This window comes from Aplosporella prunicola (assembly GCF_010093885.1).
Source record: "Aplosporella prunicola CBS 121167 unplaced genomic scaffold K452scaffold_14, whole genome shotgun sequence".
In the NCBI taxonomy this organism is placed as follows: Eukaryota; Fungi; Ascomycota; class Dothideomycetes; order Botryosphaeriales; family Aplosporellaceae; genus Aplosporella; species Aplosporella prunicola.
The window spans coordinates 185,179-210,530 of NW_022983542.1; the positions used below are offsets into that span (position 1 = coordinate 185,179).

The 25,352-nt window shown below is 55.4% G+C and overlaps 6 protein-coding genes across 6 annotated transcripts; 3 read left to right on the plus strand and 3 right to left on the minus strand.

The window, feature by feature from the left end:
- Positions 1 to 1,716: 1,716 nt before the first annotated feature.
- Positions 1,717 to 4,697, minus strand: K452DRAFT_37019 (uncharacterized protein). Its single transcript, XM_033546578.1, has 2 exons — positions 4,570 to 4,697; positions 1,717 to 4,258 (listed from the first exon to the last, which is right to left on the minus strand). The coding sequence occupies exon 2, from the start codon at positions 4,225 to 4,227 to the stop codon at positions 1,888 to 1,890; it is 2,340 nt and encodes a 779-aa protein (XP_033396952.1). The 5' UTR covers positions 4,228 to 4,258; positions 4,570 to 4,697; the 3' UTR covers positions 1,717 to 1,887.
- A 3,005-nt stretch (positions 4,698 to 7,702) lies between these two features.
- K452DRAFT_309029 (uncharacterized protein) lies at positions 7,703 to 8,335 on the plus strand (the record flags this gene model as incomplete). Its single annotated transcript, XM_033543213.1, has 1 exon — positions 7,703 to 8,335. One exon carries the CDS (start codon positions 7,703 to 7,705, stop codon positions 8,333 to 8,335), a length of 633 nt encoding a protein of 210 aa, XP_033396953.1.
- Positions 8,336 to 15,794: 7,459 nt separating this feature from the next.
- On the plus strand, positions 15,795 to 16,181 carry K452DRAFT_309030 (uncharacterized protein; the record flags this gene model as incomplete). Its single annotated transcript, XM_033543214.1, has 1 exon — positions 15,795 to 16,181. One exon carries the CDS (start codon positions 15,795 to 15,797, stop codon positions 16,179 to 16,181), a length of 387 nt encoding a protein of 128 aa, XP_033396954.1.
- Positions 16,182 to 16,965: 784 nt separating this feature from the next.
- Positions 16,966 to 17,345, plus strand: K452DRAFT_287952 (uncharacterized protein). The gene has a single exon (XM_033540564.1). The coding sequence runs from the start codon at positions 17,050 to 17,052 to the stop codon at positions 17,314 to 17,316; it is 267 nt and encodes an 88-aa protein (XP_033396955.1). The 5' UTR covers positions 16,966 to 17,049; the 3' UTR covers positions 17,317 to 17,345.
- K452DRAFT_37102 (uncharacterized protein) lies at positions 17,345 to 19,347 on the minus strand. The gene is made up of 2 exons (XM_033546580.1): positions 19,173 to 19,347; positions 17,345 to 19,060 (listed from the first exon to the last, which is right to left on the minus strand). The coding sequence occupies exon 2, from the start codon at positions 18,847 to 18,849 to the stop codon at positions 17,362 to 17,364; it is 1,488 nt and encodes a 495-aa protein (XP_033396956.1). The 5' UTR covers positions 18,850 to 19,060; positions 19,173 to 19,347; the 3' UTR covers positions 17,345 to 17,361.
- Positions 19,348 to 20,528: 1,181 nt separating this feature from the next.
- On the minus strand, positions 20,529 to 23,474 carry K452DRAFT_298642 (uncharacterized protein; the record flags this gene model as incomplete). The annotated part of the gene is made up of 4 exons (XM_033542137.1): positions 20,529 to 20,593; positions 20,650 to 20,932; positions 20,983 to 23,299; positions 23,380 to 23,474. The coding sequence occupies 4 exons, from the start codon at positions 23,472 to 23,474 to the stop codon at positions 20,529 to 20,531; spliced, it is 2,760 nt and encodes a 919-aa protein (XP_033396957.1).
- Between the last annotated feature and the right edge of the window lie 1,878 nt (positions 23,475 to 25,352).

The following is a 25,352-nucleotide window of genomic DNA, read 5'->3' on the forward strand; positions in this document are numbered from 1 at the left end:
GCGCGGCGGTGCCGTCCAGAGTCGCGGCTGTTGCGTCACCGGGGGAGTCGGGGGCTTTTGCAGGAAGGCGGGCCTAGGGCAAACAGAACGGCGGGTTCAGCGTGTCCAGGTCATGCGGGCGAGAGCAATGCGTGCAAAGATGCGGTGGTGCGATGGGGGAGGGCGCGGCGAGCTTTTCGGGAGGCGTCTCACGGCCGATGCTGGGCGAGCGTGCGTCAAGGCGGCCGGTTCATTGGGTGCCGAAACGGCTACGTAACCACGCCAAGCTGAGACCCGGCGCCCTGCTGCACCATGCCAACAGCACATATTGACGCGGCCGACGAGCTCGTGAGGCGGGGTGGCGGGCGTAGCGTGTCAAGTGCGTCGCGGTCTGACACTTCTTTTGTAGCGCCATGGCAGGTGGTCGTTGGACTCGACGTCACGGCTGTCCTGCATGTTCGCGGTCCTCTGAATCTATTTGTACCTATCGACATGGAATACTATCCTCCGGAGTGAGCATTCCACAACTTCTTCCCGGGCCGTCAACCGAGACCACGTTGTCAAACGGTTGGCTGTGAAACGCTGCTGCAGACAAGGGGTTCATGCAGTGCCAAGTTCCAGTATCACTTCACCATCTTGTAACATCAATGAGGGAGAGACCTTGCTTGACATCTATCTACTACCCTCAAACGGTCTTCCACCAACCCATCCAATCCCATTCGTCGTTATCAATCGGAAATCATCAGCCATGAGTATCCCTCCGTCTCAACAAGGAATCCGCCACCGCCAGCCTCGCGGTGGCCAGATAGGTACCAGAGAAAAGCCAACCAGCCCAGAATAATCCCGGCAAAAAGCAACAGGAACAGCAGCGTCGCAAAGCGCAAAAACCACCCCTATCCACCCGCATCAAACATACAGCAACAGCATCTTGCTCGCCATCACTACACTCTCTGGCTCATCACGTCGCGAGCGCCGAGGCGCAAGGGCGATGAGCAGGGAGGAGGAGGCTAGGGACGCTCGTTATCGGTCAGCAGCTGCCCCGACTCCGCAACCTTGCCTCCGGCCGCGAGCAAGCCCGCGGTCATCGGAAAGGAAGCAGCTCCGCTCCGCTACGCACCACAACCTGGGTCTTTCGATGCATCGCAGGCGGGCGAAACGCTAGGAGCGGGAGTCGCAAGGACCTCGTCGTCGTGAGGAGGAGGCCGAGCAGGCGAGTGAGCGACCATACCCAATTTGTCCGGCTCGTCACAGTTCGCTCGCGCCACCACGAAGCACGCTCATCTCGCGTCCGTCGTCAACCGCGCGCGCCTGCGGCCAAAGGGGCAAGCCAGCGCTAAGGCGGGAGACGCGGGGTTGGCGACGGAGGAGGTTCCGGCAGCGTGATGGGGGAACTGGAGAGGAGCGGGAGGGAGAGGGCGAAAGTACCGAGACCAACTGCTTTGCGCTGCACCACAAGCCTCTCGCAGTTGAGAGGGGGATGCAGGAAAGTGGATAAAAATCGACAACGCCGGATAGGAGCATGGCAAACACAACGCAAATGAAATAAACCAAGAAATTCATCAACATGAAAAGACCGAGGAAAGAGCAGGGGGAGACATGTGCAACGTGAAATGCGTATCCAAAGTATTAATTGAAGGGCGTGGATCAATGTCATCCCCGTCCTTTTTCAGTGCAAATATGGAGAAAACACTAGTTTCCAATGGCGAGATCCGAAGACCTACAGCCAGTGGTTCTCGCTCGCGCCGCGAAGGGGAGCGAAGAATAACCTCAGTGACCAAAGTACGTAACCTGAGCATTTACGTCTCTCGCAGTTCTGAGCGGGCGCACACATCCTCGGTAGACATCAGTCCGTCAACCGAAGCGAGGAAAGGTCTGTGAGGATTGGAGATTTAACTCCAGCACGCGCGCTTAGAAAAATGGATTGTAATTGCCTTTGCCGTCGCTGGACTTCTCGTCAGACGCGGGCGATGGCGTGGTAGCGCCAATCCGCCCGTGGCTGCTCGTCCGATGGTGATCCGGCCTGGACACTGCGATACCCACATTGTGCGAGTCCACCTCGCCCAGCTTTTCGCTGGAGCCAAGGGGGAACTCGTCAGAATTGTTGGCGGGCTCGTTGTGTTGGTTGTTGTGGCTGGGGAACGGACGCGGGACAATAGTGTACGGCGCACTCTTGTTCACATACTCGTACTGGGGAGGCGCCGGCATGTCCATTTGAGCATCAGGACGCGCGACAGGGGGAGGCACTGCGACGGGAATGTCGTGAGGGCGGAAGTGGTCGGTTTCGGGGTCAACGGCGTAAGACTGGCCGCCTTCGGCGCGTGTCTTGCCGTGGCCATTAAAGACAACAAGCATACGGGTGAAGGCGATGAGAAAGACGATAACCCAGAGCATGAGAACGCAGGTGCTGATGATGGCTTCAATTCGAATGCCCTCTTCGAGCTTGTTGACGAGCCTGGTAACCGTTCCAGTGATGGCGTCGGTCGTCTCACTGCTCGGATCGGCAAGGAAAGAGTCATCCTTGGTGCCGTTCGAGAGCGCGGCAGCAGCACCCAGAGAGAAAGTGTCGTTGTCCATAGTGGGGAAGTCGATATGCGCGTGGTCATGGACCCACGTAAGGCCCTTCTGAATGCCCTCGATCTTGAGCGTGATAAGGCAGTTCAGAACCTCGGTGATGGGCTCATACAGGATAGTGCCGCCAAAAGTAACATTGAGAGCGTTGCTCATCTCGTCAACAAACACGTTGAGCGTGTTGTTGAGCGCAGATGTGCTGGTGTTGACCCAACTGAAAATGTTGTCATTGAGCTCAGTGTTCATCTTGATGATGGCGGTGTTGGTCCCGTTGGCCCATGCCTCAGAGGCGTTGTTGAGCGCATAGACAACATCCTCGGCGAAATCGCCAACCTGTGCTGCCAGAGCTGGGACCTCCTTCTCAATTGTCTTGAGGAGGATATATTGGCAAAGGCAGGCCAGTAAGCCTGCCAGACCCAGCGCGAGTATAAGCAGTGCAGGCACAGTAGTACAGTACGCCACAACCCAGCGCACAGCGGTTTGCTTGCGTACTGAGCTGAAGCGGTTGGCGAGCCAGATACCGAACGTCGCCGAGTATGGCCTGGAAGCGATGTACACTACGTCCATGGGATCGTAGGACTTGGTGCTGACGAGCATGGCGCGCTGTTGCATTTTGCGCCACGCCCTAATCTCTCTCCAGGCCATCGGAACGCAGACAAGGATGGCTGCAACGACGAGCACTGCAATGAAGACCTTCTTGGCAATTTTCTCAGTCTCGACAAGACCATCGAAGAAATCGTTGATACCGTCGTCGTCCGAACAGAAGGACAAAGACTCCTTGGCAGGAACTGGGAAAGCCGAACGGTCAAACTTGTACGTGTTCGTGTGCTCGGAGATCAGATCCTTGACTTTCTCGAAGGGGAACCGCAGAGCAGTGTTCGTCAAGTTGTGAACCTCGGAGAAGGTGGGGATCGAGTTGTTAAGCTTTTCGAGGCCCTCGTCCCACCCGGAAGGAATTTGCAGGTTCTTGAGCTCGTCGATCTGCTTGGTCAGGTTGAGAGAATCCATGCCATCACCACCAAAGATCTGAGGGATGCTGTTGATGGCCTTGATCAGCTTGTTGACTTCGTCCTGGAAGCCGTCGGCTACGCTGGCAATGTCATCGCCAACAACGTCGAGGGTCTTGTTAAGGCCGTCCGAGATGTCCTCAACCGCGTTGAGAACAACGTGAAGGCTGCCACGGACAGCCATGGTGATGAGGCAGACGTAGGTGGAGGTCAAGAGGTTGATGTAGAAGACAACAATCTCTTCGACACCGGTGATGGTAAGATTGAGCATAGCCATCAGTCCATGGACAGCCTTCTCAATACCCGCAGCCGTAATTTCGTTGACGCCCTGCGACATGTAGTGAGGCATCGATGCCATGACACTGCCCGCGGTCTCGACACTCGTGCATGCCGAAAGAGCTTCGCGCCTGGCCGAATCGAGGTTGTCGTTAAGATCGCGAGTAGCAATGAGTACGCGTACGAGGATCAGAGCGAGGAGAATGGTCCAGCGGTTGATCCAAACCTGCGAGAGTCTAGCTCGAAGGCCGAGGTATGGTGTGAGGTATAGTGCTTGGTTCGTCATAGGTCGTGGTGCATCCTGTCCGGCATAGTAGTCTCGCATCTCATGGCCGCCAGCGGAGGAAGATGGAGGCATGTCCGGAAAGGTGGCGGGGTGGTTCACTGAGGAAGACATGTCGACAGTGGATGTGTTCGTATACGCTCGCCTGGAGTGTATGTATTAGAGAGAGTGGTGATATGCCAGCCAGCGGCAATATGCAGTCGTTCAGTCGTGAAGTGAATGTGGTCGTAAACTCGAAGAGAAGTCGAGTAACAGAAATGAAATGCAGGCAAGAAAACAAGGATGCCGTGCCAGGTGAAGCCCCGAGGTATTAGTCTAATTAGAGGACAATGGCAGCGACAAAGACGGCGGCCCTGGCACCTGACTGAAAAAAACACAAAGAAGACGTAGAGGAAGAGTGGAAGTGGGCGTGGAGACAATAAGAGTGAACAATGATTGAACAACGCACTGACATACCCGGGAGGCTGGCATGGCCTGTCGCGCGACCTTTGCGGCAGTGGCTTGCTGAGGCTTCTGAAACAAAAGGATCGGCCGAGCGGGGCGTTTCGAGGTGCATCCAGTCAACTGTGTCTCTATTCTTGGGGCTGGGAGGCTCTGTGGTAGCGCGGAGCGTGTAGGCGCCGCCCTTGGAGGCGGAAGAATCGCTCACAGCCAACCATTTCCTGGGAGGACGGCTGGTCTGGAGAAGACCTGGACAGTGCGCTGCGGCACGCTGGCAGCGCCACTGCACGATTCCTGAGATTCATTGGTGCATCTCAGGCTTGCGGCCTTGGGCGACGACAGCTGGACGACGGGCGCGCTGCAACGCTCAGTCAAGCGAGCTTGACGATGTCGCGGCGGCCTGCGCGTCCAGCCGTTGCCGCTGGGGGCTTGTCGGTCGCAAGGGAACACCTGCGAGGTGTTCGTCGTCGGGAAGTTTGACGGCGACGACCAGACGGGATTAATAAAGAGCGGTCCGCCGCCGTCTGAGTGCGTGGCTCAAGCGGTAAAAAACCCTGTTTTCCCCGACCGCCACGCCGCCTATAATAGAACATCGTCATCCATCTCGCTCATAGCTTTTCCATAGGTCTTCTTCGACCCAACCGCGGATAGGTACGTGTGAGCAGATGGCAGGCTACATTTCGCCATCGTGAGCAGCTCCAACCCCACAATCTTGGTGTTGAGAACGTGAAAATTCTACTTCCAAGCCTCGTCGCCGCGTGGCAGTCGCGACCGCGCCCGTGCGTGCAGTCTTTCCGTTTCGGCTCTGTCGGCACCGCTGCTTTGGTTGGCTCTCGTTGTTCCACCCGCGGAGGCGCTTGGCGCCCTCCGGCGCTTTCCCCGCCACTCGTTTTCCCGCTCCGACCCATTCGAAACCAGACGACATTCGAACCGCGGCGCCTACGAACTGCCTCTCGCCCATTCTCAAAATAACTGCAATATACGATTCCTTGGGGTTTCCCGCACGGAGCATGATTTCCACTCGGGCTCGTATCTTGGCCAATGTTGAGCTGACCCGGTCCACCTTCGATATTGATTGAACGAAAGTTGAAAGCCCACGGACTCTCTGCCGGCCATTGACCTTTCCGAAGCAGCAAAGTTGACGTGCTTGCCAGCCAGACGGTTTTTCGATCGCCGTCGGATCGGCACATGGGCTTGGATGTCACGGATGCCTCCTATACGGACGTCGCCTCATGGTTATTATCTTGCTCCTCATGACCCGCGAATTTATATCCATCTCCTGGCTTCTTTTATTCCATTTCCTCCCAATGTCTTGGACTCAATATCATAAACATTCGCGGGCAATATGCTCCAACTACACCATGCCCGTTCGCCCTCAAACTTACCCACTCACCACAGAAAGCATAGGCTACATGTTTTGGCGCATACACACTTATATTCTCTCTCAACTGTTATGTAATCGCACTTATAGTAGGAATTACGAGCATAGTCGCGATGATTCGCTGACCTTATATTCTTTGTTTGGCCCGCTGGTGTCGCGAGAGCATAGTGCCATGCCAAACACCCTTGTAAAACTCAGTCATCTTCTGCTATTGTTCGATTCTCGGCTTCCTTGAGATAAGCCCCTACGAACATAAAAGAGACTCTTACAATGTCAAACACTGATTATGCCCTTAATTCTACCTCTGACACTGGTCAAGACCCGTCGATATGTGTCTTGCGGCTTCTAGTCCCTTGGGTTTGTTAACACGACTTGACAAAATAATTTGGTTTGTTCGGTCATTAAATGAGACAGGTTTACTGCTCTTTAAAGTAACAGACGGTTGCGTTGGTGACGTTTCTTTGGTGTTGTCAAGAAGTGTTAGACGTTGTGGTAGATTCCCAGATGTGTCAAACATTTCGTCTTAAAGCAACAACAGGTGCTAAATTCGCTGATGATCAGCGAAATGCCTTCTACAATGTCAATGATGAGCATCATCATTCACCTTTTCGTCCGGTGCAATGTTGTTCCGGTCACCGAATCGGGTAATGCTGCTCCATGGTCGACGCCCACACTTGGGCCGACAACCCTCATCTTCTTCTCTCCACGCATGTTCTATGAGCCTTTGTAGAAGCTAAGAATCATGGAACTATGAGCAGCTTTCTCGTACCTATCGCCTTTTGTCACAGCTTTTTGTCCTTTATACTGTCAGCGCACTACCTATCCGGTTGACAGGACACTCTTGGACAGCCTCGCTCTCCGTCGCTCTCCTAAACTCCGGCCGCTCAGCAAAAACTCTTTCGTCTATCGCAACGTTTGTTCTTCTTGGTTTTACCTCAATTCACAGCTCGCTACACCGCTTCTAGGATCGCACCGCCTTTTCACGCAACATCCGCTCCGTCTTCGGCCCAGACCAACACGAAGTAACGCACACCAGTAGGCAGTAGTACTTTCATAACACCGGTTTCGTCCAAGCCCACCTAGTCGCGAACCAAACTCACATTACCGCGTCATTAGCGCTTTGAATCAGCTCTTCGGCTTGACCGGCCCATCAAACAACCTAGGTACTGCATTTCAATATGTCCTCCCATGCTTCTACTTCTTCGACCGTCATGGCTCCGCATTATCCGGTAGGTCTTCTTGATATTAATAGCGGAAATGACAAGTCTGGCACGTTGAAAGATCACGCCGGGCTCGCTCCTCTCGTTGGTTGTCGAGCGCGTGACTGGGACATATCAGCCCGTCACCGCCAGACAACTTCTAGTCGGTGTGCTATGCCGCAGTCGGCGCTAGCCCGACACCAGCACCCGGGACAAACGCGGATGCCATTGTTGACGGTTAAGAAGGACGCTTATACCTCTTGATGCACCTCACCGTTCCTCGTTACAATGTCTTTGAACAGGCAGCTAACTTCCGCTATACATTCTAGGTACAATAGGACCCAACAATAGCATAGTTTGGACGCGTGCCCTCGTGCCATAAGGTCTTTTCTCCAACACTACTTGTTGCTACCGGTTCCTCCGATCAACAAACAATCATTCATAACCGTTGGCACGTCAACAACAAGTATCCTCCAAGCTAAACCTCACAATCAGCCCTTGCTTGCCGCTTCTACTTCAAGCAATACCTCTTCTGACCCTAGCACGGCTCGTAGCCCGTTACTACTTCATGTCGCACACTAACTCCAAGACGTGGATCGCTCCGGGCGTCCGCGAGACGGAAGCTTACCAAGTCACGATAAACTCCGTCAAGCGCCACTTCCCCAAGTCGGCAGTAGCCCACTGGAACGTGAGCACGTGGATCACTCACAAGGTCGCGATGGCAGACGCCAAGCTGCGAGTCGGACAGCGGCGTCTAGCAGCGAAGGAGGCGGAGGCAGGGCTGGCAATGGAGCCCGGGTACCCTACCCTTCACAAGGCCATGGATGACAAGGAGTTGTCGGCGGGACAGACTGCCGTCCTCTGCATGCACAGCATATGGTGCAACAAGAATTTCGACGCGCAGTGGCGGATCATCGCACCGTGGCCGGGCATGGCAGAGTTGAAATGGGAGGGTGACGACCGCGCGCGCACAAAGGTCGGCCGCTTCCTGCCGCTGCCGCGCGAGCCGTCGCCTGACAACCTACCCTGGAACCAGCGCATGCGGCTGCGCCAGAGCATGTGGGATGAGAACTGGAAGATCCCGACTGAGGAAGATGTGCTGTACCCTATGTGGCAGCTGAGCGAGGAGACGGAGCTCGACAAGCACTACCTGGTCAACCAGGACCTGCTGGACGCGCTTGACCCGGACAAGATCATTTGATGTGGCGCGTTTGGGGTGGGCTTGAGTGGCACGTCTGCCTTCAGCTGCTGGGCATCGCCGGCTTCACTGCTTGCTTGTGCTAAGCACACGCCAGTCGAACTGCGGACGACCTTGCCTCCTACACGCCAGTTCCGGAAGTGTGCCCACCGCATTATTCCACCACTTACTACTTCTGCGCTCGAGCCACCATCAGCAAACATTCACCCGTCATCCCCTTCTCATCTTCCATCTCTTTTTCCTTTTTTCCTCACTTTTCCACCACTTTTCCGTCACCATCCTCGCTTTACGATTCAAGATGCAGCCACAGAACACCAACAACTGATTTGCACTTCTTCCAGGAGGAGCATTTGCGCTCCACGACCCTTACCACGGATCACAATGACGACGAAGACGATGACCAGACTGACAAACACATCGGCCCACCGGCCCAGGAACCTGACCAAGCAGCATCAGCATCAGCATAGCGGCGCGCCTAGACGGCGACATGAACACGGACATTACGCGGGAAGTTTGACATTGACCAGGAGCCAGCATTGCAAGCATACATAGTACGCAGTTCTGAGAATTGCATTTCTGCGGGACGGGCATTTTCATTACATTTTCCTTCTTTGGTCTGCACGGTGGTGGTTTGATTTGCTTATGTTTTGGGTGCTGGTGGTGCAGGCTCTTTCTCTCTCTTTCTCTGCGCTAGAGAACGTCTCTGATGGGTGGGTGCTGCCGGGCTGCGTGCTCGGCTTTTTTCTTGTTTATCCTTCTCCTTTGTCCTGCTTGTGGTCGGAGTTCCAGAAACAAACCTCTTTGATCGAGGAGCTTCCGTGATGTGCGATGCGCATCATGGGGTTTCCTTCTTTTTTCCCATTTCATGGGTATCTTTGACAAGATACTTGACAAGATACTTGACGGGATTTCTCATTCATTTATGATTTGATTCGATGGGGCTGACATTTGGCGCCTGGTTCGATCCGGTGTGTATGACGCGGCGGAGCGGAAAACCGAAATTGAATTGACTTGCATATTTACATGAGTGGCATTGCCTGACTTGTGAGGAGTGGTTTGAGAGGATTTATTTGCTAGTAGACAGCAAACCTCGCCATGTCTCCCGCTTGAAAGCCTCAAAAGAACAAGCAGAAAACGTGTGCTCAGGCGACATGGCTAGGCACTAGGTCTTTAATTGTCGCAAATGTTTCCGCCCAAGGCACTCGCATTGCCTTCAAATAACTCTATCTAGCCATGCTATCTGCGTAGCAGCATTGTCGGTGGTGGCTGTCAGTGTTGCACCCCAACGGCGCCTACCCTATTTGGCTGTCCTTTTTACCAAATTCGACAGCCAAATTAGGCAATATCGGCGCCTGCCGTGGGCGGGCGTCGATCTGGCCAAAATGGCCGCCAATTTGGTGTTGATGTTGCAAATACATGAGGCATCACGCCACCCACTGACTCGACCCCTGAACGACCCCTGTTCAACACCAAATCAGCTATCATCACCGAGCCGCATCTGCAGCAGCGCCTGCAGTAGCAGCAGTCCCTCCTGCGTCGGTATGGAGGCCCGCTGGTTATATAATATACTATGCCTGGTAGTGCTTCGCAAAAGCAAAAGTCTGAACACGCGTTGATGTATTGTAGAGGCCTGTTTTTCGCCCATAAAACGGGCTTGAGAATGCAGCAGCAGGTCAGTGAGCTTCAACGCTTTCTCCATTTTACCAAGCACGGTTTACAACATGTCTTCTTTGTCCTCCGCCGCTCCCGCGCGCCCTGCTGAGCACTCTGCTACACCCGGCCCTGCTGCTGGTGTTGAGAACCGCCCTGCTAACACCACTGCTACGCTCCTACCGCGTCCCTACGTCCCAGAGCGGGTTACTGAGCCCTTTACCTCCGCTGCGCGCGAGTCCTTCAGCGCCATGATCGAAGCTACTGGGGATAATACAAGGCACATTAGTGCTCTGCAGTACTACGAGCTTCGACAGTGGCTCACTGGCAGGCCTACGAGAACTAACGTCGATCGCCGTGCCCGCCGTCATGCCAAGGATAACTACACCTTCTATGAGGGAGAAGGTGGCAAAGAAGGCCTGTATAAGAAGGCCGGTGAGGGGTATGAGGAGAGAAAGGTATTGCGTAAGAGCGAGGTTTTTGATGCTATTCAGGACGCACACCTAGATACTGGCCATACTGGTATGTATATTACTATATATAAAGACGTCTTTTTACTAGTAAAACCGCCTACTAATATACACTACTGTATAGCTATCGAATCAACATATAAGCATGTTGTTTCCCAGCACTACGGTGTTACCCGTAACGATGTTGCGTTCCTCCTACCCCTATGCCAAGTGTGTATTCGCACGAGGAACCACCCTACTGCTCCAGCGCGGATAACGCCGATCCTCTCTAAGGAGATATTTGAACGCCTACAAGTAGATCTCGTTGACTACTCCAATCACCCTGACCCGGTAACAGGGGATAAATACGTACTACACATACGCGATCACTACTCCAAGTTCTCCCAGCTAGTCCCTCTACAGAACAAAACCGCACGAGCAGTTGCCTCAGGGATACTACGCTGGATACAGGCATTCGGCGCTCCGAAGATGCTTCACTGTGATAACGGCACTGAATTCAAGGGCGCTGTACGTGTTCTCATGGAGGACTATCGTATAAAGATCACTCTTGGCGCTCCTTATCACCCAGAGAGCCAGGGTGGTGTTGAGAGAGGCAATAGGGATATTAAAACGAAGCTTGCGAAGGCCTGTACTGCGTGGGGCCACCCTGGCTTCGCTCATGCCTGTGTGGACGTTACTCTGCAGTCGAATGCTACACCACGGCGGAACATTGGGATGTCTGCTCACAAAGTCCTCTTCGGCCGTAACATAAGGATTGGGCGCGTACGAAGGCCCCTACACGAGAGGGCCGAATCGCCAGTGATAGTTGAGGACAACATTACGGAGAGCTCCGGTGATGACAGTACTACAGCGGACATGGAGGTGGAGGACTCAGATGACGCTGATACTGCGGAGCACGAGCGGGGGAGGACTCGCGGGCGAGCGAACGAGGCGGGCGACGGTTCGCAAACGAGCGCTGGCCCGCGTGCGAACGAGCGAGCGAACGAGCAACCAGCAGAGCGCGCTGCGGGAGCTGCGGAGGTTGTAGCAGGTCCGATAGGAGACCCGTCGGGTACCCGCAGTTCCAATTTATCGCCAAGACCCAGCCAAATATCGCCCTCCGAAGAAGACCCGTACCACTCTTCATCTTCGTCGGACCTGCCGCTACCTTCGACGCTTATGCGGCCTCGCGTACGAACTACTACTGTCGAAACGATCGATCTAACGCACGATACCCCGCCGCGGGCCGCTCCGCGTGTCTCACAACAGCCTCCTCCGCAGTCCCCACTGCCTCCGCGTCCCTCACAGAGTCCTTATACTTCACTGATTCGGTGGCCGCTGCCGCTTACGCCCCGCGCTGCTCGTATCTCTCCTCCATCAGCAGAACAGGAGCTACTGCGACGTCCTGATGCTCCAGAGTCGGTTCGAAGAGGCATGGAGCGCCTCGCCTGGGCGCAGAGAGAGGCGTTTGCTGCTAAGCAGATAAAGGAGGAGCGACTACAGGAGACTGCAGAGCGCGCTCTACAGTTGCAAGCGGAGCAGGCGGAGAAGGCGGAGCAGGCGCTACAGGCGCTGCGGGCACTACAAGCAGAGCGAGCAGAGCGGGTTGAACGTGCGGAGCAACCCCCTGAGCAGCACCCCGCGGAGCATCCTCCGCACGCTGAACACGCGGCCAGTGAGCCTCCGCTCGCTCAACACGCGGCTAGTAAGCAACCCGCGCCTACTGATAGAGGGTGGGACCGCTCCGCAACTGACGCAACAGTCCGCCGACTTGGTGATAATGAGCGCCAGAGGATGGTAAAGCAATCAAACACCTCACAGGCCATGCCACCGTTCACTATTGGCAGTGTTGTAGGCGCGAAGGTGCCTGAAGCGGACCAGCGGGGTGCTCCGCAGATGTTAATCGGTGTTATCCATGAGGTAATTGGCCAGATGTATTCTGTAAGAACACCCTTCGGTGTTCTTAATCGACCTTTCCCTCCGCACAAGCTGGCCCTGCTACAACCCGCCCAGCGCCCTGATCATCTTGATACCCCTGAGGCGAATCAGCGCATCTCAGTACGCCAAGCAACACAGCAAAATGGCCTCTCTCTTGGCATGATTGCCCCCAGTTGCCAGTGTACGCGAGGGTGTAATAATAACAGGTGTGTTTGCCGAAAGGAGGGTCGAGAATGTGGTATCAGGTGCCATGGAGGGAGCCAGTGCTCGAACCCACCGCAGCAGGGTGAGTCCTCTATAGGAGCAGCGGGTGAAGCAGCGGGTAGAGCAGTACGCGGAGTAGCACGCGGAGGACGTAGTGGGCGTAGCGGACGTAGCGGGCGTGGCGGGCGTGGCGGGCGTGGCGGGCGTAGCGGGCGTGGAGGAGGGTCCTCTACAGTAGCAGAGGCACCTGCTACTGCAGAGGCACCTACTACTGCAGAGGCACCTGCTACTGTAGAGGGACGCGGAGGACGCCGAGGACGCGGTGGGCGCGTAAGACGAGGCAGTGGGGTGGCCCGGGACGGTGGCACAACGCGTTCGGGGCGGGTGAGCAGGCCAACAGCGCACGCGCGCGGGGACGATTGAGGGGTTTTTAGCACTTTTTTTTTGCGGAGTTGTAGATGGTTCGTGATATTTAGTAGTCTTCTTTTTCTCCAATATTCTCCGAGTTTTTTGGTGTGAAATAGCGGAGAACAGCGGAGAACGAAGAACTGTAGCTGACTCGCAGACCAGCACGGGTGATTCGGTTAAATGTACGAAAATTGATACGATCTACAACATCAACACCAAATTGGCGGCCATTTTGGCCAGATCGACGCCCGCCCACGGCAGGCGCCGATATTGCCTAATTTGGCTGTCGAATTTGGTAAAAAGGACAGCCAAATAGGGTGGGCGCCGTTGGGGTGCAACATCAGGCACACTTCACTTTGAACTTTTAAAGTCCGTAGTAAAAAATTAGTATATAAGGGCGGGAGGCTATTCAATCTGCAGTGCACCGTTGAGAGTATATCCCCCCGTTCTTACTGGTTTACTGGTTTACTGGTCTACTGGTTTGAGCCGAAGGGGTGACGCACCCCGTGAGCGTGTTACACCTGAACCGTTGCCTACTCTTCGTTTTGCAAGTTCGATTCCCGGTTCGGTCAGTTCTTTTTTATTTACTTTTATTTACGTTCCACGTCGTAACCTGCTTGTCATGCCTCAGATCGTTACGACCAAGACCCGCTAATCCTAGATTCAACACTGTTCCTCCACAAAGCCACCTCACTGGCACCCCGCCGGCTCAAGAGCTAAGCTCTCACCCCATCCACCCATGGACTTCACGACCACAGCCTATGATCCTAGGCGTCTAAAAACCCACGCCTCAGCAGTCCACGATGTGACTTATCGAAACCACATAATGGAGACTTGTCTCCTCTCACCGGCACAACGCAATCGCATTTTGTGACCTGGGGTACGCGTTTATGACATGCGCATGCGAATAAGCTGTGGGGTGTATACACAAGCTTGGAGGATTGTTGAAAGGCGAGTTAGTGGAGGGAGGCAGTGGCACGCTGAGGTAAAGCGGGAATCCAGGTGCTTGTGCGGGCGACGGCAGTGTCCTGATGGGTTGGTTAGGAGTCGCTGTTGCGTGTACTGTGCGGTGGAAAGTCCGGTAGGTGATAGAATGGATGATTTGGTTGATGCTGTAGCAATACCCAGTGAGCATGAACTTGAAGTTTTCAACAAAGCACATCACAAACAGCGCACGAAACAAGCGGAAAGCAGTAAGCTTTTTTAACACGCAGTCCGCAGCGCACAAAGTCAGGCCTACCTAGGTAAGCAAACCACTACGTCACAGACACACCCCCGTAGCACATTTACCTCCGCATCCAGTCCCTTAACACGCCCTCCCGCCGCCCTACCTTCCAACCAAGGCACCCTGATCTAGTGGTTCCCACAGCGCATCGCAGTCTCAAGTGAGCGTTCGAATCCCGGCTTCGTGGCGTCGTAAGGTATTCGGTGTTCCGTTCTCAACGCTGCGTCGCTAGGGCTTGGGGGTCTTGATTTTTTGCTCGGGCTTGGGGTGGTTGTTGATAGTGTTTTTTTGCTTGGCTTTGGTTTGGGGTCTTCTTGCTCCCTCCCTCCCCGGAGTCGGCTACTAGCCAGTCATCTATTACTACCATGTCAGTGAGCCTTGCCCCTCCGGATTAGAGATCCAGATGTTCTCGCCCGGCTCAAACCAATGTTTTTGCTGAGTTAGGATACCATATACAACGCAGCACAGCCACGTACTTATTACCTCTGCTCTCGAACAACGTCGTGAAGGTACGCCCAGTAGACCACGCAAAAGAAACCAAGAATTCATCACTGCTTCACTTGACACCATGACCAGGCTCCCCGCATGCACTTGTAACGTCGTAAAGTCCGCTTCGGTGCTATCGACGCGGTGGCTTTTCCTACAGTTTCTGTGTGCGGTATCAGCGAACGGCATCAGTAAGCGGCATCAGTGAGCAGTATCAGTGGCCGGTATCAGTGAGCGGTTGTTTGGGCCAGGGACAAGGAGTACGGGACACGAAGACGTTGTATGCCGGAGCTGGACAGTGTCATAGTTGCAGTGTTCACTGTGAGCATAAAGGCAGTCAATGCGGCGCCGAGCCGTGACAATGGCTCTCCAACTGCCATAGCTCCGCTTGCTCACATGAAGCAGTCGGGATTGAAGAAATATATGAAGGGGTTCCAAGCATACCATTGGCACGGCAAGCTGGATCATCCTTCAGAAGGTTGACGATTCAACAACTGGTAAGTTAGTAGCCACCTGAGCGTGAATGAGATACCCCTCTCGTATACCAATTGCGGCGGTGTACTGTCCGCGCTGCTGTCTGCAGACTTTCAGCTATAGCCAAAGGCGAGTGGGGGTGTGGGGTATTAGGGCTTACGCCCTATTTCCAAAATCGGCTGCCAACGTACAATCTCAACATAGGTAAGATGCGTCTTCACTCTTCAGGGCAGCATGATTCCCAAATTTCGCAAAACCTACCTTTTTACTTCATCCTCCCCATTTTTAGCTGCCTCTAGGTGGATATACCTATGACGCGCTAACAGTCGAACGTGAAATTACAGTATACCATCATCATCAATAATCACGCAGAAAGCGCAAGAGTGGAGAACAGACAGACATGAACTAACAAGATACATTTTCCGGTGGCCTCTCTTGCTTCGGATGCTAAGTTATCGGGGACCTAAAAACATATATATATATGTACACACAAAGCACGTCGTTCTAAACAAACCCAGAAACACAAATCATCTCTACCCTTCCACACCGCTTACAAAAACAAACCTCCATCAAAGTAAATGGAAATGCCATATATAACTAGCTACCAAGTGGATGCTAACTATACTAGATGCTCGCTAGTACCAAGTTCTTCACCATCACGCTCTTCCTCGCAGCAAGCCTCCCAGCAGGCATCCTCGCAGATAGCATAACATGCGAAACAACTTCAGGCAGCCCCGACACTGGCTCCGTCACGAACGTCATCAACGAGCTCCACGGGCTCGGGAATAGACTTTGCAGTAACGGCAATCAGCTAGGTAGCAAGTGCGACACGTTGGTCAGCCACAATGAAGCCGCTATCGCGATCTGTGGCGGCCCGGCTTTACAGGCTGTCTACTGTCCTGATGTCGCTTCTATGGCCAATGCAATCCAGCAGAAATGTTTGTCGAGCGATGGCAGGGCTGGCGGCAAGTTTCTTCATGAAAAGGGTTACACTGTTGAAGTCATCCATTCATAGGGGGGTTTGGTCCGGAAGAACAACCACCTGGAGGACTGTGCAGTACGCATATATCTAACTCTCAATTCTCATCCGTTCAGATACTCAAGCCAGACAGAGCGCAGTGAAGAAGACTGAGAAACCATCACGAGCACAACAAGTAGTAGTAGCATTAGACCAACCACTCAACCACCAAACTACCACCACGTCAAACCACCTCATCCAACGACCACACCATTCCCACCATTCCCACCATTCTCACCGACCCAAAATGGCATTACACCCGGTGCCGTGCGGGGACCAAAATAAATAACAACAACTCTAAAATAGCTACCAGCTACTAGCCAGCTAGGACCCGGTCGTTTCCACATGCCTAGACTCTAATATCTATTACAGTTGATGATGATTACCCTTAACACCTCCTGTTCGCCTCCATCTCCGGCCTCGGATGATAGGCTGCACCTACTCCCGTAGCTGGGTTTAGTTTGGTTTGTATGTCTGTGAGGTAAGCGGTTGCTACTGTTTGTGTTCTGCGGTTGAGATGTGCGCGGCAGCACCCCCATCATGATGGGAACTTATTGGGTGCAATTTCCAGGTTGCCAAAACTTGTATCTACCTACAACAGAGCTGCAGGCTGTCATGGAAAGAGGAGGACAGTAGCTACGAGACGAGCAGGGAAGTGTTTATACGCAACCCCGCCCACCCAGCAACCAGCGCACCGACGAAACTCCACGAGGCAAGGGATGTTGTTCTCGGAGACCTGCATGCATGCCTGTAGGACCTATCTATGCAGTGTACGACACAGCGAAACGGACGGCTCTGATTTGCCGCCAGAGTCCAGACAGCAGAGGACAAGCAAGTTGACAATACTCCTAGGTCGTCTCCGCAGATGCCTCTGAACTCGCTCACTCATTCACACTCAGTCGGCCACCATAACAGCCTCGAGCTAGAGCGCAGAGACGACGGCATCAACCACAAGACAACAGCCACACACCAGGCTTACACGCACCCAAACCCCAAACCCAAGAACCCACAAAAAACCACAACCAAAGCAAAAATCTCATCTCATCACATTACCTACGCACGCCCCCCACGCCCTCAAACCGCACAAAAACAACCAACAACCCCCCCCCTCCAACTCCTCCCCTCAATATAAAAAACGCCACCACCAACCTCCCCCCTCCAACCCCACCCCTACACACTAATGGATATCGTCCCTCGCCAGCCTCCTAATCGCCCTGGCAACCAACTTGGTCATAACACTCGGTTTCTCAAACTCGGCCGCCTGTCTCGGCGCCTGCACCTCACTGACATCGATGCGCGACGCGCCATGTGCGCCCCCGCCGCCGCTATGCGTGTGGAAGACGCTCTTGCGCGCGCGCCGCCCCACAAAGTCCTTGAAGCTGAGCTTGCGCGTGGGCGGCTGCACTGCTGCTGCGCCCATGTGGGTGTCGCTGTCGCTGCCGGTGCTGAAGGACGCGGCGTCCTCGTCATCGTCATCGTCGTCGAAGACGCTGCGGTAGTCGTCGTCGTCGTCGTCGTCGTCCGAGTTGCCCGCCCGTCCGTCGCCCCCACGGCCCGAGCGCGCGTCCGAGACGAGGCAAAACGCGCCGTTGCGCGACGCGAGGCGCGATATGTCGGCGAGGTAGTTGTTCTTGAAGCCCTCGGGCTCGGGGACGACGACGCGGACGCGGCGCGGGTCGGCGGCGTGGTGGTGTTTGTGCAGGGACGAGGGCAGCGACGAGGACAGCGCGTCCGGGCGGTGGGTCTGCTGCAGCGCGAGGGCCGGGGCCGAGGCCGCGGGCGGCGTTGGCAGCGCCCGCTGCTGGAGCGGGTAGCGCAGGGAGGAGGAGCGCGCGGGCACGAGCGCTGGCGCTAGTGGTAAGGGCATCACGGCTGGCGCGTCGGCGTAGGGCGTGCTTGTTGTTCGGGGGCGTGAGGGCAGCATTCGTCCCCACGCTTGCTTGCTGCGCTGTTGCTGTTGCTGAGGCTGCGTGCTGGGGCGCGGCGCGCCGACGGCGGGCGCCGAGCCCGCTTGCTGGAAGTGGTGCTGCTGGTAGGGGTTGCGCGGGTGGTGGTGGTGGGAGTGGAGCGGCGAGCCGGGCCTGTTCTTCGTCGGGTCCCGGTACACCCAGATCTTGTTGATGAGGCGCGACGGCGGGATATAGATGTCGCAGGTCCAGAGGTGCTGCTCACTCGCGGCGGCGGCGGCGTCTCGCGGCTTTGCTGCTGCTGTTGCGGCGGCGGCGTCCTCTTCTGCGCTGATAAACCTGATCTCGATAACGCTGCAATTAGCCGCGTCGCCCTTCCTGCCCTCGCGGATCTGTTCGCGCGCGACGCGGGGGTCGTCGACGGCGCGCTCGTCGACCCAGAAGCGGATGCGCGAGGGGTAATACGGCAGCAGGTAGATGACCTCGTTGTACTCACGCGGGGGGTCGTCGGCGTCGGCGTCGTCGTGGTCGTCGTGCTGCTGCTCCTTGCCCGACGACGACGCCGTCGACGACGTTTCCGAGCTGCCCGACGACCGGCCCCCGCTCGACGCCGCTATCGCCGTCGTGTAGATTAGGTCGGCGTCGCTGCGCGGCCCTTTGCGGTTTGCGCGGCTGCCGTACGACGGCTTTTGCACTTCGAAGGTCGCGCTGATCTTGGACGACGAGGGCGACATGATGACTTTGCGTGAGATCTCCATGGTGGCGGCGTCGTGGCGGTCGTGGTGCTACTGGTGTTTGCTTTTGCTTTTTCTCTTTCTTCTTGTCTTCTTCTTTCTCCTCCTCTTCTTCTATTATTTACGTGCTCTCCTAGGTGGAAATGCGATTATGGGTATGTACGATCAGGGAGCTGATAATGCTGATGATGAAGCAGATGCTGACGATAATGATGATGCCAATCAAGGGGCGGGCCTGTAACGGTGCCGTCCGAGTCCGTCAGCGACGTAGGTCCTTTGATTTATCCTCGGCGTCCCCCATGCCTCGGAGCTGGCGAGAGGCGCGCTTCCAACGTAGAGAGACTAACAAATGAGACAAGAACGTGGCGGCAGCGCGAGGTGGTGGTGGGGGTCGACAAAGCATTCTTTCAGCCTTGCCAGCCCACTTGGCGTTTGATAATAGCCGCTCCATAGCATGCAGCGCGCACGCCCTTCGGTGGGGTGGTCCAAAGAGAGAAAGAAAAGAAGAAGAAAAGCGGCTTAGCTTACGTTAAAAGCAGGAGAGCCAGTCTGTTTGATGTTATTCGCAAAAACAAGGCAGAGTAATACTAGGTATGCTGTCCAGTGGGTTACAGCCGACGGGCCATAGCTGCAGGTTCAGAAATCTTCGCAAACGCAGTGGTCCTGTTGCGCCTGGGACCCTCGGCTTCCTCGCCGCTTTATAAATACGCTCGTCAGTCGACCGTCTAAGGGATAAATCGCTTCTTCATGTGTCCACAGAGTGGCGCCGCAGCGATCCGCTAAGACGTGGCAGAGAGATACAACGTACGTCTTCGGTCCGACACGCAACCGTGAGCAACAATGCGTAATCGCTTACTATCAATGCGTCGCTGCTCTCTCCCACTTCCACTCTTCACTCTTCACCATAGGATTGCGTTGAAGAAAAAAGAGAGAATGCGCGAGTAGAGACGCCAACAGAAGCCTAGGTCATGTCTGCCTGCACGGAACGACGGAAACACGCGCCGCATACCTCTGGGCTCGACGCCGATCCCTGCCCTTTTCTGCCTTCGGCGCCCGCGCGCAATGGCCGCCAAGACGAACCGTATCCCAGCGCCTGCTGCGCTCGTACTACCTCAACTCTCACTTTTTGGTCTTCTGCACGCGCCGAGTCTCTTGCGTAACCGATATAGTCAACTAATCTGCCAGCTTGCTCTCATATCTCCTCATTCCATACCACTCATCGCAACTAATTATTCCTCCCCATGCTCTGTCTAGTGTACAAATAGCTACCTGTCCTGCTTCCATAGAGCAGGGGAGCACTAAGCACCGAATTTTCTGAAGAATCAAACGCCAAATGCTCAAACTGTCACCGCTCGTCGCGACAGCCAGACCAGACTTTTCCAGACCAAAACTCTCATGAACGTCATTCATCCATCACCAGCCAACCAGGAGGTTGCCGGTCTCTATGCACAAGAAAGGGAAAGAAGAGGAGGGGCAAGGGTGAGAAGGGAACTGCTTAGAAGGCAAACGTGCAATCACACGCGGGCATTGCGCGCGAGGACTTGCAGCCTCGAGGTCGGCCACCGCCCCAAATCTCTTCCGACGATCTCAAGAAGAGCCTGGACTTGGAGATGGAGCCGCAACCAGCGCATGGCTCACGCCTGGGAAACACATGTTGGCATTGCAGGCGTATGGCCATTGGAAACCCTGGTTCCAGAGCGAATCTACTCTTCTTCGCTTTCAGAAGCGCTCGATTCATCTTCGCTCGATTCTTCCTTGTGTTGGGCAACTGCCATGATATCAGTAAGCGAACAGCTGGCCAATAGGATTCAGAGATAGTAATACCGGGCTCGGGGGAATGGTCGGAGGAAGAGCCTTTGTTGGTGAAGCCCTGAAGCTGCTTCCTGATGTCCGCAATGGCGGCCTCCTGCTCGAACTTACCCATGGGCTTATTCTTCCTTGGCTGAGTCGCGACGTTCTTCGCGCGCGAGGGCGGTTCGTAATCATCATCGTAAGTCGCTACCGCCGGGTTGGCTGGCGCAATCGTCTTGATGTACTTGAGCAGGTCGTGCAAGACTTCGTTGGGGATAGTGTCAATGTCCAGCTCAAGTTCATCGTCGTTCAGGCCCTGCAGGGATTAGTCGACCATCGTCGGGAAAAAACAGGGCTAAAACACACCTGAAGCTCAGGAACTCCGTTACGGATGAGCTGGACAGCCTTGGCCATCTGGGCTTCGTCCAGGTTGCCAATCGTCTCTGAAATGAGACGCTTCTCATCGAAAGAAATCGGACGCAACTTCTTCTTTTGCTTGATTGGGGCGGCAGGCTTTGTCTGCTTCTTGGGCTTGCTTGCCGTCTTCGCCATCTTCGACTTTTTACCGGCGAATTTGGGAGACGCCTTCTTCTTAGACTGCAAAGCTAACTGCTCCTGGGTTAATTGCATAATCTGCTGGGCAATCTGTGCTTGACGCTCCCGGATAGCTTCTTCTTCATCATCATCATTACTAACCTCGTCCTCTTCCCCGTCAGAGGACATGGGAGATCCTGGTTCTGATGGAGGGGCATGTTCCTCCATCCAGGCTTGCTTGCCTGCCCAGGACTTCTTGTAAACCTCCTCCAACATCTTGCCCATCTTGTGAACATCGTCCTGCTCGGGGTTGAATTTGTAGCAGTTTGCAAACATGAGTTCGATATCCGCCTTGACCTCCTTGGCACTGCTGTATTGACCATCCCGGAGCCGGCTTGAGATGGTGCCCAGGTCCATGGGCTTCTTGATGATCTTAAGATACGTCGGAATGTTGAGAGCGACGGGATCCACAGGATTCAAGAAGGGATACGAGAAACCCATGTACTTGCTCTTGTTCATCTCGGCCACCACTCCGCTCGCAAACTTCAACTCGAGTTGGGACCTCTTGTTCTTCGGCCTGGGGTTCGAGTACGGCAGGTCCTTTGGTGGCGGACGGTGGATCTCCCGCTTCGGGCGCCCGTCGCCCGCGTATGAATCGCGACGAATAAGCGGAGTGCCATCGGCTTGAAGGGCAAACGTGGACCCAGAAGCGTTCGTGGGAGAGTGTGCAGGCGGCATGTTGACCTTGGACTCCCGCCGTTGTTGCTTGTTGCCGGTTGAGACTGTTGGCTTCTTCGCCTTTTTGACGTGTTCAGATGAAGCATCGCGTCTCGGCATCGTATGCATCCCGCGCTCAAACCACACTTGCAAGTTCCATGCGGCAGGCGCAATCGGATGGGCTGGGCCGTTGAACAAGATACAGTTATCGATCATGAGATAGAAATCGCTCATGAAGTGGTCCACAGACTGATACTCGTGATGCTTCAACTTTGTTTCCATTGTGCTCAAATCCATTGGCTTCTTGATAATTTGAGGGTAAAGAGGAATGTTGAGCAAAACTGGATCGACGGGAGCCAAAAATGGAGTCGCAGACTTTGTCTTCTTCGCACCACGGAGACGTTCGAGTAGGAACTTGGACTGCGCTTGGGTCAATGGCTCCGAATCGTACTTCCTCTTTGGAGGCGCGTTGGGCGAGGGCGCGAAAGCTTGAGTTGAAACATCTGTCGAAGGCGCAGGCGCAGGCCCAGATGTGACACCGTTGGCCATGCCGGACGTGGGTGCTTCAGGCTTGGCTGTTGAAACAGATCCAGGCTCCGCCGAACCCGTCTTCGCACGCTTTGCCAATGGAATCTCATCCTCATCTTCCTCTCGCGCGCGCACCTTGTTCTGAGATGGCGCATCCCGCATCTCTTGGTCACCAGTAACGGGCGCGGTCGCAGTCGCGATGTCAGTCGCATCTTGGCCAGCAGTGGGGGGTGGCTCCAGCGCTGTGTCTGCAGCAGGTACGGGTGGGACCGCCTCAGTAGGTTCGTCTGACTTTGATACGTCGGCGGCCGCAGACGCTTCCGCTACCAGGTCTTGAAATTCCGTGGCCGCAGGAGTGTCTGTCTTGTCATCAACCTTGCCCTCGGAGGTGTTGGTTTCGGCGGGTTGAGCTAGCGCATCTTGCGACGCGTCTTGCGGCGCCATCTCCGGCGCCATCTCCGGCGCCATCTCCGGCGCCATCTCCGGCACTGTGTCCTGCGCGGTTTCCAACGCGTTATCCGGCTGAGTGGGCGACAAAGCAGAATCCATCTCTGAAGCTGCCTTTGTCGGCTCAGGTTCGTCGCGGAGATCCGAAGTCGCAGGTTCTACGGATGGAGGAAGGGCCGTGGGCGCAAGGTTGGCGGGCGGGTCGGGGTTCGGTTGCGTGTCTTGTGGCGCGTTTTCGAGAAACGGCGCGACGGGCGCAATGCCGCTCTCGATGTCGGTCACGGGGGCGGCAAAGGCGTCGGGCGCAGACAGGTCACCGTTGGCAGCGGTCGCGTCAAGAGCAGCGTTGTCGCCGTTGGTCGCGGTCGCGTCTTGGGGGTGCGCGTCGGCGGGGAAGTCAACGGAGAAGGGCGGCGCAGCGGCGTCATCAAAAAGAGTGTCAAGGTCATTTGAAGCACTAGAAGAGAGAATAAATACATGCGCGCGGACAAAGCAAGAGTGAAAGATGGCAATGGAAGGTGAAGGAGCAGGACTCACCCGTTGATGTTTGTATCCAAAGCCATCGTGTCTGCAGATGGAACGGGTTGCGCCTTGGGCTCTAGGGACGGCTTGTCCGGGGCAGGTGAAGCCATGAGGGCCATGCGAAGGGCGCAGAGGGATGGGGCAGCTCTTGCGGCCTTCGCGACGGGGATGCGCCGGAGCCACAAGGCTGTCGCGTCGGGGGCAGGGTCGCGAGGCGGGCGCTGGACGGGCGATGACGCGCTCGTGACAGATGACGTGGGGGTGGCTGCGGCGTGAGACTTTGCGAGGTCGGAAGGAAATCGAGGATCAAGAAGGGCCCAAGGCGGCAGAAGTATTAAATATGCCGGGCCGAGAGCAGCCGGGCCACGTGATTCGCTGGGCGCGTTAACAAGGGCGAGCCGTGGTTGGTGCGTCAGAGCGGCCAATGGTGGGCGGGTGCGTCGGGCGGCGGATGCGACGAGACAGGAGCGAGTGAGCCAGAACACCAAGACGGGCGCGGCCGGTATTTCAAGCAGCCAACGCCGCGCAGGGGCTGGAGTCTAAGCGCCCGTGCCGCTAGCCGCTTGAAGCCTAGCCCCCCTGCCTTAGATAATCCATCCCGGTTGAATTTTTCGATTCTACTCTCTCTCCAGTCTCCACGCCCGCCTGGCCACACTTACCCCGCCGCCCGCAAGTCCTCCTAACCACGGACTTAGTCCCTACCCTACCTACCTAGTTACCTTCCCTGCGCCGACAAACCCATCACCCCAACATACATACCTGGCCCAACGAAGCGCGCATTGGGCAGTATCATACATACATAACTAGGTACATACATACGAACTACCTACCTAGCCGATAGCCGACCCCGAGTCCGACATCACGAGCGGCGCGGAGAGAACAACTGCGAGCTTGAGAGCTGCAGGAACGAGCCCGACGAATAGGCCAAGGACACGCAGTCAGGCTGTCCGGCGCGGCCATGGCCGACGAAGAAGGCGCCGCCGATAGCGAATTGCTGCTACCTATACGCACCAAGCACGCCTTCATCGACCCGCGGTCCTGAACGGCTGCATACCAGCGTTGGGCCTCGACGGTTCGTGTCTCGGTTGCAGATAGTCTGGGCTGGATACTATAAAATAAACACACGGCTGCCGGCTCGTACATCTCGCGTCACACACGCGTTTTTTCGTGAACGCGCCCACCCGACACGCCGGGACCGCACATAAGTCGCGTCCGATTCGCTCTCGCAAAGCGCTTTCTATCAGATCATCAGCTCACCTCCCGCGTCATGCTCGCCCTTAACATCTTTTCCCGAAAAAGCCTGATCTGACAACACAGCAAACAGTCGATCCGTGGCAGACCGCCCTCCAACAGGTCCACTGCCGTCACGTGCTGACCCGCCGCAGTGTCCACCATCGGACCGATGTTGTTGTCCAGCCTCAATCCGTACGCATCCGGCGCCACAGCTGCTTACGTACCCCTGATACCTAAGGCGTCTTTTGAAGCTTGGCCCGGTACCTTGGTCCCCGCACTACGGCACTATTGCTCGCATACGGCAAGTCTGGGTGGGTGCGCCATCCATGCGTATTCGTGTTGAAAGGTAAAGTGGCTGTTTTGCATCGCCATCGCGGCGTTGGGTTCCTGCCGGCGTGCATGTTGTAGCCATCTGTGGTCATAAGCGTTAAGGAGGGGGATATAAGGGGTTCATAGTGGAGAGCGGAGGTGAAGAGCAGGGAGTCTACGTATGCACCTGACCTTGTGGGAAAGGCTCGTTCGCGGGAGCGTCCGCGTCACTCCGTGCCCGCGGGGGTCGGGTTTCTGCTGATCCGAATTCTAGAAGACCAGGTGTTGCTTCTAGAAGTAAGGACTTTCCTCCTACTCGCAACCAAGTTATTTTCAAAAAAAAAACGTCAACATGTAATTTCGTGAGTCTTTTCTAGGTGGTGTTACTCGTGTTCCTGCTGGAAGGTTTGCCAAGTCTCTCTTTATTTAATTTTTTTTTTTTTTTT